We start from the raw sequence: 13,852 nt of genomic DNA, 5'->3' as shown, positions 1-13,852 counted from the left end.
AGATGATGAAAAAGGTGATTGTTAACGACATTCTCCATTATTTTAGAATGATTGAAGTGACAAAAAATAAGCCGATATTTTGATGGAAGATTGCTATCTATTTTTTTCCAAAATTGTCTGAATATAATCTCACTTCCAAGCTGTGGGGTAAATGGCGGCCGAATATAAAAAAAAAAGTTAGAGACGACACAAGGTGGATTATAGTGTAGGATTAACATTTACGTTCAAACACAGAGAGGGATACTATCAGGAATAGAAGGCATGTAGTGCATTGTTCTGCATAAGAAAATGATTTTGCTTAGATCATCTATGATGCTGTGAGGTCAGCTCTACAAGGAAAAACAAAAGAGTAGAAGTTGCTCTCAGTGGTCTTTGCAAGGGATCAAAGGCATACTGCGAGTTTTACTTTTGATGGAGTTTAAGAGATTTTTTATTTTTTTTAATCGGAGTGACACTATGATTAATTATTTTCCTTTCCATGGTTGAGTTTAGTAAACAGTTGAATAGAGTTAGATTCTTGGACATATCTCCCATATAAAGAGCATTCAGTTTCGTTGCCATAATGGACTTGACAGTGTCCCAACACACACACACACGCCAGTACTTGGCCTTCCTCCAGACGCCTAGTAGATCGAAAAACTGCGATGTGTTCCTATTAGGTGTTTGGCCGCATGCACAATCTGGCCGCGGGCTATGGAAACCGCTTTACTTCTGAACTTTCGAATGGAAGAGATTCTTGATCGCCATATGTGTATCACGTATATCACTCACACTTCATGTGTGTGTGTGAGAGAGAGAGAGAGGAACAGATCTGTTATTCAGTGTAGAATGCGAGAAAATTATTAAGAGAATACTAGGCCGAGTAACTTTGTTTCACAGAAACTTACAACTTACTATTTTCAACTCTACCTGTTTTCTGTGTTTAAAAACTCAAGTTTTACGGAGGAATAACTCTGTCGCCTCCACATTGTCCCGTAAAATATCCTTATATCATATATAAAATCGTAACGTCTTTGTCTTTTAATGTCAAGTACACAGTTTCAGAGACTAAGAATATTAACGTGTTCATACACGTTAAATGTCAGTTTTAAAGATTGTGTATGAATGTGTATCAATGTCTATGTGTATTAGTCACAAAACCAAAGCTTCCCTCCCTTAAGATCGCTACCTAATTTATGGATTAGCCCACCCGCGTTTATTATTTTTATAATCGGCTAACTTATTCCTCACTATTGATATCATCAACTTATCTTATGTTATGATATCTTATCTCAGTTTATCTTATCATAAACACACACCCAATATTTATTTTACGAAATGAAGAAAAATTTTGAATATGTAGTTAAAAAAGAAAAAAAAACACAAGAAAAATTGAAAACAAAATTACAAAGTATACATTCGTATACGGAGGATATGGAAAAAGCGAAAATATTACACAAAAGTCAAGAGCGAATGCATTTAACAGAAACATCGAAGCAACCTCATTATCCTAATGGATAAAGGCCTAGCATTGATAAGCTATTTTTGATAAGCAAACCATTTAGTACATAACCATATTGATCGTGATGAAATATAATAGAAAATTTCGCAAATATGTTGGTCGATTGGTAGAGCCTCTGCTACTAATTGCTTAAGCAAGTTTGAGCGCGGTTTGTAGTTGGACGGAGCTCCGTTCGATGCTGCTGGCACACTCTCCCTCGATGAGTCTTTGGACTCCCTGGAGGTGTCAAATAATAATAATAATAATAATAATTTGATGACTTGGACGTATAACCACAGTCGATATATTTAAGCACGGCACAATTACCGTGTTTAGCTTCTATTATTGCTGCTGAAACATAACAACAGCGCCTAATGTACAACGTATAATATTAAGAAATTTTAACGAACAGCTTAAGTATATATTAAGCGTTTCTCGGTTTATAAATTGTATGTTTAGGTGAAAATTGCCAAACATTACAAGAAATATAACCACCAATTCCAGAAAAAATGGAATATTTATTGAAAAATAAATAAATAATAATAATAATTCTCAGTTTTTCTGCTAATAGCATTTGACCAATGACGTTATGCAACGGACAGCATGTTTGCTTGCGTCTACATCCTATTTTTGAGATTTGAAAATCTGTAAGTGAAGTCAAATTGATTTTGCACCTACCTGGGCCTCCGGAATTCGGCATCGACTTTACGAACAAACAGAATTGCTTAGTACTGGCATCCGAACATGCACGTGCTTTAGGCTGTTATGGGAAGTGTGCTTTCAGTAAAGAATTGAGGAAATGCTGTAAATGCAATTCTGCAGCACATTTGTTGTAAAATGTTAGGTGAGAGTAAAGTTGATACTATTTTCTGCATTTTTTTGTGTTCTATGCAAATAAAATCACTGCCCTATCGTTACGCTACCTTATAGTTTGATTTCAGGTAAGCTTTATGTTATTTTTATTACCACATTCCGAATTAAAATACATTTAATGTTTATCGAATTATAAATTGAAATGCTTATAATCACCAGAACAGCTGCACACATCGACAAACGACGAATTAGCAAATACCGGAAAAAGCGCCCTCCTACGAGTAAAATAAAAAGTTTACTGAAAACAAATTAAAACTTTATTTTCTGCCTTCAATGAAATATGTATTTTAATGAAACTGAAAGTGCATTGAGTTCAAAAGTTCAGGGAAATAGAAATCACCTTTTTTCTTTAGTCGCTGGATTTTATTGAATTTTAAAAAAAAGTTTATAGACGATTTCAATTTCGTCTATCTTTTGCTTCATATTTTACATAAGTGGAGCATCAATGATTAGAGAAGATATTTGCAATCACAGTAGAATTTCGGGTCAGTCTTCGATCTTTTGCCGTGCTCATCAAGAAGTGGCATACAGGTTCAGCAAGAAAGCAATCTTTACACGAGTACAGATATGAATTTTAAAAACATATTACATCATTTTTTAATACTTATCCTCTATAAAAGTCCTGTAAATTTCAGATCCGCATATATGCCAGAAATATTTAGAACATTCGGGTATTTTGGAAATGTATATTTTTGTATACATTTCCAAAAGTGCCATCACTCTCTCAATTGTGCAGCATAGACGATGGGTACAAAAAAATAAACATTTCTGTTATATTAGTATCAGATGTGATTTTCATCTTCGGTGTGAGGCCACCGTCATGCAAAATGGATGTCGAAAACGGCTTGAATAAGAATAGTGTTTAGTTTCTAGATTAGTGTACTGGGTTATCTCACCCAAAGGCCACTCGTGGCACTTATGTACGATAAGTTTCCAGCCTTTTGTGGGTAGGATTCACCTTTACAATATGTAGAACTACTGCTTTATTGTGCTTAATTATGGAAAAGTGGACAATTTCCATGTTTCAAGGGTATTTGTCAATTAAAAGACAAATTTGACAATCCACACATTCTTATATACTACTAAGTTGTCTGTCATAAATTTGAAGAATTCCTGAAACTGACGAGTTCAAAAACTAGTTGGTAATTGCCTATGCGGCCTCCTTCCATCTGTCGTGGCCTGGGCTAAACTGCGGTCTTATTCACAGCAACTGTCCGGTTATGCTTCCTTAAAATTGCCGGCCTGGTTCGCATTATGGATAGTGCATCAGTTTTCCATTCTATAGACTGGAGATTTATAAGTGGTAGATGATTTTAAGACCACCGCCCTGCTTACTTAGATCCCTAACATGGCCTAAAAAAAGTGCCATGTTTGATCACTAGAGTAAGGCTCCTAGATAATATAAGCTTTGCCAATTCTCCATATCAATGTGCTATGGATTTCTAACTTGTCTTGATGGATTAACAAATAGGGTATAATTTAAGAATGTAATATAATCTAATCGCTTTAAATCATCATCGTAACATTCTAGAATATTATGCTGAAATAAGTTATTGCAGACAAATCGGCCTTGAGAACACACGCAACTTACAGACACAAAAAATTATCATCACCAACACCATCTACTAGTGGTGGGCAGTAGATGGTGTTGGTGATGATAGTAGTGGCGGTTCGCTGCAGCTGATGAATGATGAATTGAGTGGAGGAGACGGAGAGTTGTAGAGTAGGTGCTCTCCCTCGATGTCTTTGGACTCCTTGGAGGTGTGTTTTATAATTCCTATACACAAGTATAGGAATTATTAAAAAAAAGAAAAAATAGACGAAATAATAAAATTATAGTTTATTAAAACAGTTTGTAAGCCCAAGAGTGTAATTTGCTTAAATTCTGGTTTCCGTCCTATCAATTCCCACTTCGAAATTATTAGAAAAGTCACAGTTTGTTTTTAATTATAAATTTATCTCTGTTGGACAACATGAACAACTGTGTATGTGGCTGTGGAAATGAACAACTGTGTATGTGGCCTGATTGGCTGAATGGTTATCGTGTTCGCCTTCCAACCAACAAGTTGTGAATTCGGATGCTGATGTGCATATGGGTGTTTTGTTAATATCTTTAAGTGGAAGATAAATTTCATCATTCTCTGAGAGACCATCATCACCACCACTACCACCTGCTCATTTGAAGGCTTGTAGTGGAGTAAAAATGTTTCATGTTGGGTCTCAAGAAGAAAGTTCCCGTATGATCTAACTCTTAGTCCGATCGCAATGTTAACGTATTCACAGGTTTATAACCTTTGATGAGTGAGATTCAGGTTAAAAAAAAAAGATAAAAATATAAATAACATAAGTATTCGGATTAGTCTTGAGAAGAATTACAACTCAAAATGCATGGTTTGAGCCATGAAAAGAATCAAGCTGAAGAGTGGTTCTTTTCAAAGGAAAAACAAAAACTTATGGAAAGAAAGCAAAAACGCAGTTTTTGTAATATAACTACGCGAATATTATAAAGCAGCAACATAAAAACAGACACTGAGTGGCTGGGGCTAACTTCATGAATGAACACCATAAAATGCCAAAGGAAGTAAATCAGCTGACTAATAAAAATGAATAAACATATATGTTACCTTTTTACGTCCGCAACAGAGCATCGTTGAGGTCAATATGTGCTTCACCTTGTTTCGCAGTCGCGGAGGATGGGCGAGCGAGGTCATGTGTGCTGCGTTAGGTCGCCTTTTTACATCCAATAGAGAACCTAAAAGACAAAGAATAAGAATTAAGTTAACAACCAAAATTTGTTATTTAATTGAGAGAAAGATAGGGATCCAATTCTTTATTCAACTCCTATTGTAGGAGTCAAATATCTGCGTATTTATGAAAGTTAATGGCTTCCCATTAAATTTCATAAAGTTAATAGCCAATGAGAATCTTTGACTAATTTGCTTTCACTTAACGTTTCGCTTTATATAAGTAAGCAAGTCATGATAGCTAATTGCATGCCTGCGTCATATTCCTGTTCGCACTCTGAATACGACTTGTACTTTTGACGTATCTTCTGATATTAACTGATTTTAGCTGAGTGGAAAGCAATTTGGATTTTACTGTGGCTACGCTGAAAGAGATGGGAATAAATCATCAAATTCCATCACGGTAAGAAATTTTTCTTTGTTATTAGTGACGTTGCCAGCTTCTATAACATAAACGGATTCAAGGATGCCCTCATAAAGAAGTTGAAGTGTCAAGTTTCTTCATGTCAACTCCATCCCAGAAACCATGTTGAAACTTATAGCACCATAGTAGCGTGGATTGTCCAAGAGTTTAATAATCCGGAAGCTCTGGCGTGGAAAACAAACATGTGGTTAACGTACGATAACAAGGAAAGGAAGATAATGAAATAGCCCTTGCAGTAAAATCTATTTGCCAGTAAACGGTGAGAGACGTGGTTGACTGGAATCAGCAACTTGATTGTCGTCTGTACGTTTGGATACAAAATGATTTAGTCACTAAAGAAATGAATTAATAAGTCTGGCTTGCCAACAAAATAAGGAAGTAACTTGAGCAGGTGGGTAATATGCATGTTAACTTTTCCGTGCATTTACCAAATGTAAATTATTATTAATTTTTGGAAAGATATTTCTTTGGATGACAATTATTTCATACATTTCTTTGAGATACAACAGAAGTACACTGGTTAGTTTATCTGCATATCCGATCCTTAATATGCAAACTCCAAAATGTACACTTCTAAGAAAAAAAAAAATTAAAAGCAATTCTAGAAGTTGTGAATCCGTGTGATAAACTGCCTATCGTACCATTTTCATTCCCAGTGCTGCCGCGTTTTGAAAATGACCAATGTGGATTCTTTATTCGCGTTAATCCTATGCAGGTTTAGCTCGTGAATCGAAGAGGGCCTTGGTGGAGGATATTGTGAAATATCCTGATAACCCTTCAGTTACATAGATTTGGGATACAGTCCCATACAGGAGAACCATTTTGCGAAACCAATGGGAAGCTATTGGTTATAATGTATTTTTCTGTCTGTCAATTGCATGTATTCTAGTTTGCTTGTTTTGTAGGATGAAAATAACCTCCATGTGAGAAAGGCTAACTCACCATTTGACTGAAAATTATTTCTCACTTCATAGACGGGATTCGAACCCGGGCCTTTCCGATCAAAGGGCTCATCTATACCAAATGAGTTACGAAGACTCACTCAACTGCTCAAAGTAGTCGTTGGATACTAGCGGAAATTTATCTATAGAAAATTTTAAAATATATAAATGGTTGCATAGATGGGAAACCCATCCAACTTTAATTGCAGTTATAAACCATTCAAAATTTACCGCTATGACATTTACGGAAGGAATTGCCTAAGACCTTTTTTTATATCAATGACTAAATGAACTAATATAGATTAACAAGTGAACTAAATGAAATTGCAATTTAAAGAAAGGAACGAAAAGGCCTGTACAGCTTATTCAGTATGGACAATACCCTTTGGTTGGAAAGACCTCGGTACGAATCCCGTTTACCACGCGAATAACTTTTATCGGGTTTTTCAACGGAAAATGAATTTGCCGGTCTCATACTAAGGCTACACAGTTTTTCCTCCTGAAATTTGACTTTTTAGTTCACAAACCGGCCAGAAAAACACACAAATTACAGACATGGCAGATAGAATTAAATTAACTCTCTTATCATGAACTAATCAGGTTAAAAATAAAAGAAGCTACTTGGCTGTGACAGGCCATTGAGCTTAATACCAAAAAGGAAGATGGGATGAGGTGAACTAAATGAACTATTTCGGTGAAAACTCTTATGACAAGCGAACGAAATCCAAAAATGAAAGACACCTCCAAAATCTGATCTTTCTTTTTCTAAACAAAATCATTCATAACTGGCGTTAAAAAAACGAATTACCTTAATTGAATTATGAACAATACTTCAGAAATTACGTTGTGAGCTAGTTAGTTATTCAAAATGACGTCACTTGTCCGGGATTGACGTCATTTCTGAAGCATTTCTGACCACTTGACGTCACTTGTCCGGGATTGACTATACGGCGTCAAAATGATGCCGTATGGTCAATCCCAGGCCTCATTGGGTTTTGGAAGTGAAGCCTTCTGCTACAAGAGACCGCAGATACCCTTTCCACAAAGAGTTAGTAGGACCATAGTCGAAACCGCAGCCTCTTGTCATGAGAGTAGATATACTAACCACACGGCTAACAAAAACCTGCCCATTGTGAACTAGCAAGGAAATTTCTCCACATCGGATCCTACCAACAGAGCGATATGCCCATCCTATTTAATAGAAAATAAAATTAACAAGGCGCAGAAACACTTTCACTGACACAAGCTGCTCTTTACACCAACCAAATATTTTCTATAAAAAAATAATTCACACACACACACACACACACACACACACACACACACACACACACACACACACACACACACTTGTGTTCATTTGGCAAGTGGTCAAATTAGGTCAGTCCAGGTTAATCGAAAAATATTAACTAAAATAACAGAAAACTAGGTGCATACATTACGGAAAAAATTGCATTTTGCTAAATATTATTTTCTTCTAGCCTGTATATATACCAAGCAAAGGCAGGTAGGTAATATTTAACGGATACTATATCATACACGTATGTCAAAAATACTCTCTCAATGCATGAATGTTTTATGAAGTAATTTGGTCAACATTTACAATACGCTGTAGGCGATCGCGGTAACTGTCGCCAGCTTTCATGAAGGAGTGTTGTTAATGTCCGACTGCTATCCATACAACATGCTTTGCGAGGTTAATTGATTTATATTGCTTTACAGTTAATTCATAAAGGAATGGAAACAGTCTGAAAACGTTTCAGACATGCCTACCGTGGTAGCGATGTTGTGAACTGGAACTGAGACATGTTTTGAATGTGTTTAGTTTTTGCCCAGGTTTTCGGTATTTCGCGGATAACAGACGTGGTAAAAAAAAAAAAAAAAAAAAAAAAAAACCCGATGGTGACAAGTTGAAGCGATCGGTTCAACACAACCGATTTATTGGTTGCCTAACAACCACCAAATGACGTTAGAAAAAAAACTCCCAGTGCTTCATTATGACCGTTTACGGTGAGGCTAGAAACAGATAGATAACAGGACAAATTTAATAGCAAAAGTATCCGGTCAGTAATGAAAGACGTGACGTACAACCGCCGAGGTTCCATCGTAGCTTGTGAGACTTGCGGCAATGATCGCATAGAAAACGTCATTATCCTTGTCCACTTCCGTAGGGCTAGCGCTCGTACGCTTTGGCTGCAACATTTCGAAAGCAGACGCCAGTGGAGACAAGTCGTACTGGTGGGAAGTGGGGAGGGGGAAAGGAGAATGGGGTTCAAAGATAAAGATGACTGCCAGCCATCCGCCGGGAGATATGTGGTTATAAAACAGCTGGCGACAACCGTCGCAAGCAGAAAACAGGAAAAAAAAAATTCTGTTTTCTACTAAGACTAGTTGTAATATAACCAGACGTAACTGAGACACCTATCTGGTAGTTATTTTATTGCCACTAAATATTTGTTGCCACTGATTTAGTCTGTGGAGATCATTACATGACGATAGAGGAAACAGGAATAGTAATAAATGATAATTAAAATTATGAAAATAAATTTACACATAATCGGATGTATAGTTTTATATACAGTGACTGAGAGTTTATACATAAAACTGAACTTATCAGCTAAATTAAATACATCGACAGATTTATTTAGAAAGAAAGAAAGATGAAATTTCTCTAGACAGTTTTTGATTTTCTGTTGATTTCCTCAACCCATAGGGCTGAGGAAATAACTAGTGAAAAAGACAGAATGAACCAGAAAATAATCCCGAAACGAACTCTACAGAACAATTTTTTTAATTTGAATCCCCCACCCCCCGTTAAAATGAAATTTTCACTAACTCAAACACAATGTATTACTCAATACCGAAATATGCTGATTTAAACATATTCCCCCCCCCCTTATAACAAGAAACATGCCCAAATTCTTGAATTGACAAATCGTGTTATTTTTTTTAATTCTTTTTTACAAGTATGTTATTTTTAATTTTAAGTTGTATCAATTGAATAATTTAACTAATTATTAAATAATATCATTGTTAGTTTATTAAAAAAATAAATTAAATTAGACTAAATAAATGTATAATATGTAATGATACAAATTTATTTAGTTGTTTTTTTAAATAAAATTATTATTAAATAAATTAAACATACCAGAAAGATGAAATGGGGAAATGTCGTTGGAGAAGACAATATTTGAATCGAAAAGATGAGATATAGAAATAGAAAAATGTGATGTGGCTGCGTAACTGCATAAAATGAAAGAAAAAAAAAATGCATATTTTGTCCCTGGTTTTCCCCTTTCAGTCGTTTCCGACCGTAGGTGACTCTGTAGGCACTGCCCACAAAGTACTCCTGGTGAGATTTTTACAGGATAGTTAACCATTACTGCCCCCCCCCCCCCAATTTTATCCGGGCTCGGGACAGGCATATGGCTGGGACGTATTCATATGTGTTCACGGGGACAGTTTGCATGTTCTGGGGGACGAAAACCCCGAGTTTCGGGGTGAAAAATACCCCTTATGAGACCGGCTAACTCACCTTTCGTCGAAAGAGACCAGATAAAGATTCCTCATGTCTCTGACGGGAATCGAACCCAGGTCTTTCCGACTAAAGGGCTTCATCTACACTGACTGAGCTAAGCTCTTATTTTGTCCCCTCCTTCAAAAAAAAAAAAAAAAAAAGAAAAGAAAAAAAAAAGCAAGCGACGAATTTAATATAATTCCATCTTTCGTTTGCTATAATTCAAACCACAGAAATCCCATTTGACATCGGCAACTGGATGTCCGCTCGACCCCACTTGCTGTCAGAATTTCGTAATCTTAGTCGTACATAATTCTCAAGTGCTTACGTAATTAATTATAGATAAATTAACTCGTCTAATGCTACTATAGATGAAATGATATTTGATATTTTCAGCACACATTGAATTCTTAAAAATATTATACATGCATTAGCGGATTGATTTGAATATCTAAATATTTTAATATGTTTAATTAACTTCTTCAGCAATGCATTGGGATTCTTAATCTGCTCCTTAGGCGATTTATATATTCATAATTAACTCTTTTGAAAAAAAAGGAAATATTTGTTTCACTCCATATGTCAAAATGCTGCACTTCGTTTTTACAAAATATTTTAATATTCTAGTTAGTCTTTGAAAAGCTTTAATTAACACCAGCTTGAAAGCAATCTTTAGCATAAATAAACAAACGAAATATAACTTAATATTCCTATCTTTACATCTTGAATGTTTCTAATGAATCGTATTATATTAGAGCTATGCAATTATTACTGATATTAATAATTCATTTTCGCACATTTAGTTACATTTCGTTTCTATTCATTTTATCATCTGCTATTCAGCAGCATAAAGCTGATAATTTGTGAAAGCGATGTAAAGCAGCTGCAATGAGATGCAGACGAGCTCCAACTACATGGCGCGTGAGCCCAGACACGAACAACAAACAAAAGAGCAGACGTCTGTAAACTATGTCTAATGCACAGACAAAATGGCTATGTGGTGACAGCGATCGAAGATGAAAGGCTCCAGTTTCCGAATAGAACTTTTTCCCGAAAATTAAATAAATAATAGAAGTTAGGATTCACTTTTCATTGGGAAAACAAGTGAACTGGATTTCTATATAACAAAATGATTATTTGCAAACAATATTCAGATAGCCTATCTCCAGAATTTTAATCTTGTTAATTTCGGAGAGTTTTGTGAAAATATAATGAAATAAAAAAAAAAAAAAAAGATAAATGGCACATGCCGGATTTTTATGAAGTATGAGATGCAGCCATAGAAGTTTAGGATGATTCTGCTCAAATGAGAAACATGTTCACTTAAGTAATTATCTCAATCCTCTTATAGCCTCACTCCCCTTTCTTTTATGCAGCCAGCCTGTTTTTGCTTTCTTTCTTTTTATATAGATCCTTCCATTGACAACTTTCAACTGAAATGTCGTCCACAATCCCTAGAAATATCTGAAAATACGAACATCTATTCACCATTCATATACTTTCCAATTTCAAACACAATGAACTTTGCGTCTTCCTCTTTCATTTTCTCCTTATCCCTTTGTCTTAATGGCATTCTTTTTAATTATTCGTTTAGCATTGTAACGTTAATGAATAATAAATTATTGACATTTGAATTAAATAATCCCCAGTTAAATGTCACGTTTTGAAGCAAACTCACAATTCGATCATTAAAATTTTATACTGTAGAAGAAACACAATGGCATTCTAAGATTCTAGCAAGAACCCTAGCTGTGTCATAACCCCTTCTCTCCCTCCTTGCATGCATGCGCAGTACTTCATTGAGAATATCATAATACTGTCAGCGGGCATATTGTGAACATGAAATCAAAATAATTTTCTATATAAATTTTCAGGACATTTATTCGTAAGTTTAATTTTTGTAATATACGTATTGTCAAAATATGAAAACGGTCAAGAAAAAAGTTAATTTCGTGTTTGTTTCTTATCATCTTATACATCCTGAAACAGTTTCATAGAAGTGATCTTATCCAAGTGCAGCCATGTCAAATTCGCAACAATTTATACCAAAATACAGTAAAACACATAACAAGGTTTCTGTCATATTCCCTGTTAACGTTTACCAATGTATTGTTATTGAAGAACTGATTTCTAAGAAAAAAAGTTAAATAAATAGAAAATAAGAGACAGTATTCGGTTGATTGGAAGGGACATGTATTTGCCCAACATGAGAGAGGTTTGTAATAACTATTTTGTGCTCTGGGCACAAAAAAAAATTTAATTCTGGCGCAGTTACGAAAATGTGTTACTAGTCTATTAATCTACACACCCAGAAACACTCCACTTATAACCTGCTCTAGTTGTTAAAATTCTTTAGGGAGTAATTTTCATCAGTCCGCTGGACCACACGGTTTCACTTAGAGGACCAAATGTAGTGTGCGCAGCTCCTGTGTAGGTCCTGCTAACCAAATACTCATTTTTACGATAAACGTGTAAGAAATATTATTTTATCATATTTTATAGTAAAATAGTTTTGTATAATACAGCATATAATTCAGGATTGGTTGCATCATAGTTTAGATTTAGTTTTCCAATTTTTTAAGTCAAAATCCAAATCGATAAGAAAAGTCAGCCTATTTATAATCTGATGCTACTGCACGTGTTATGAAATTTGGGAGGAATGTACTCCTCGAATCAACCCTATTATTATTATTATTATTATTATTATTATTATTATTATTATTATTATTATTATTATTGTGCTTCCACCAGAAGACTTATCGCCATCCAAGGTAGCAACAGCATAATCTCTATCCAAATTCAAATTAACTAAAACCAAAATGTGTTCAAAGTCGATTTCATGTTTCTGAGTGAAAAACTTGAATACCAAAAGGAAACCAATCCCACAGCCAAAATCTGAGATCGACTAACTCACTTCTAAAATAAATGAACAGCAGGTGAACCATACACTGAATAATCACCATCGTGGCCAAACTGATACGCGTACCACGAATTTGACCACCAGCGATACGAAATTTACTTATTACTGTGGAAATTTATTCAGCTTATCATTTTCGTCTCCCAACTTTGTAATCTTTTTAATCTCAGCGTACATAAGCATTATACTTAAATTTTAATTATATTTCAGCCATAACAACAACAACAACAACCATCTGTCTTAAAATGACATAAATTCACAGAATCCATAACTCGTTGATGAAGGCAATTCCACATATAAAATTAACTTCATATATTTTTGTTCTAACGCAATTCTTCAGAACTCTTTATTATGTTCTGTGACAGAGTCTGGTCAAGCTCAATAAATTTCAATTAAATCTCCTCGGCGTCTCCTGTCAGATGAATTCTTCAGAAGTTATCTGTCAAGAATTTATCTTGCACCGAACTCAACAATTGACTATTCTATCCGACTTTACATCATTAACAAAGAAAGAAATGTTACTGTTAATATTTAAACGTAGATCATTTATGAATAAGTTAAACAGCAAAGGTCCCAAAACCGAATTCTGTGGTATCCCACACCTAACAAAGTGACGGTTTGAAAACTCTTCTCCAAACACCACTTTCTATAGTCTATCAGTCAACTAATTTCCCACTCATCTCACTTAGATGATAATCAATACCTATTTGGTCCATTTTAACCAGTGGGCTTTATCGAAGGCTTTTCTAAATTCCAAATAAATCACATCTTAGCTATTACACTGGTTTATTTCCCTCGCGACTTCAAAATGTAATTAGACTTGCATGATTACTTTTGGTACACTCACCGATCTGCACTTAACAAAACCAAGCTGTATTCTATCCATCAAGCGATCCCTGTGAAGAATATCCTGGATACAACTAGTAATTAATTTGTCCATTACTTTGCCAATAACG

At 35.0% G+C, this 13,852-nt stretch overlaps 1 protein-coding gene across 1 annotated transcript in view; it reads right to left on the bottom strand.

Moving 5' to 3' along the window:
- The window catches only part of LOC150100757 (rho GTPase-activating protein 100F-like), a 136,205-nt gene extending 122,593 nt beyond the window's left edge, over positions 1–13,612 (bottom strand). Inside the window, exons 1-2 of the mRNA XM_090401884.1 lie at positions 13,582–13,612; positions 4,978–5,105 (exon numbers count right to left, since the gene is read on the bottom strand). Of these exons, the coding sequence (XP_090258010.1) occupies positions 4,978–5,105; positions 13,582–13,612 (159 nt within the window). The remainder of the gene's footprint in view (positions 1–4,977; positions 5,106–13,581) is intronic.
- Between the last annotated feature and the right edge of the window lie 240 nt (positions 13,613–13,852).

Source organism: Typopeltis vanoorti, chromosome 12 (genome assembly GCF_054136105.1).
Source record: "Typopeltis vanoorti isolate ZY-2024b chromosome 12, IOZ_Tvanoo_1.0, whole genome shotgun sequence".
Taxonomy (NCBI): domain Eukaryota; kingdom Metazoa; phylum Arthropoda; class Arachnida; order Uropygi; family Thelyphonidae; genus Typopeltis; species Typopeltis vanoorti.
The sequence above is the reverse complement of the archived record's forward strand: the minus strand, read 5'-3'. Positions and strand labels throughout refer to the sequence as shown.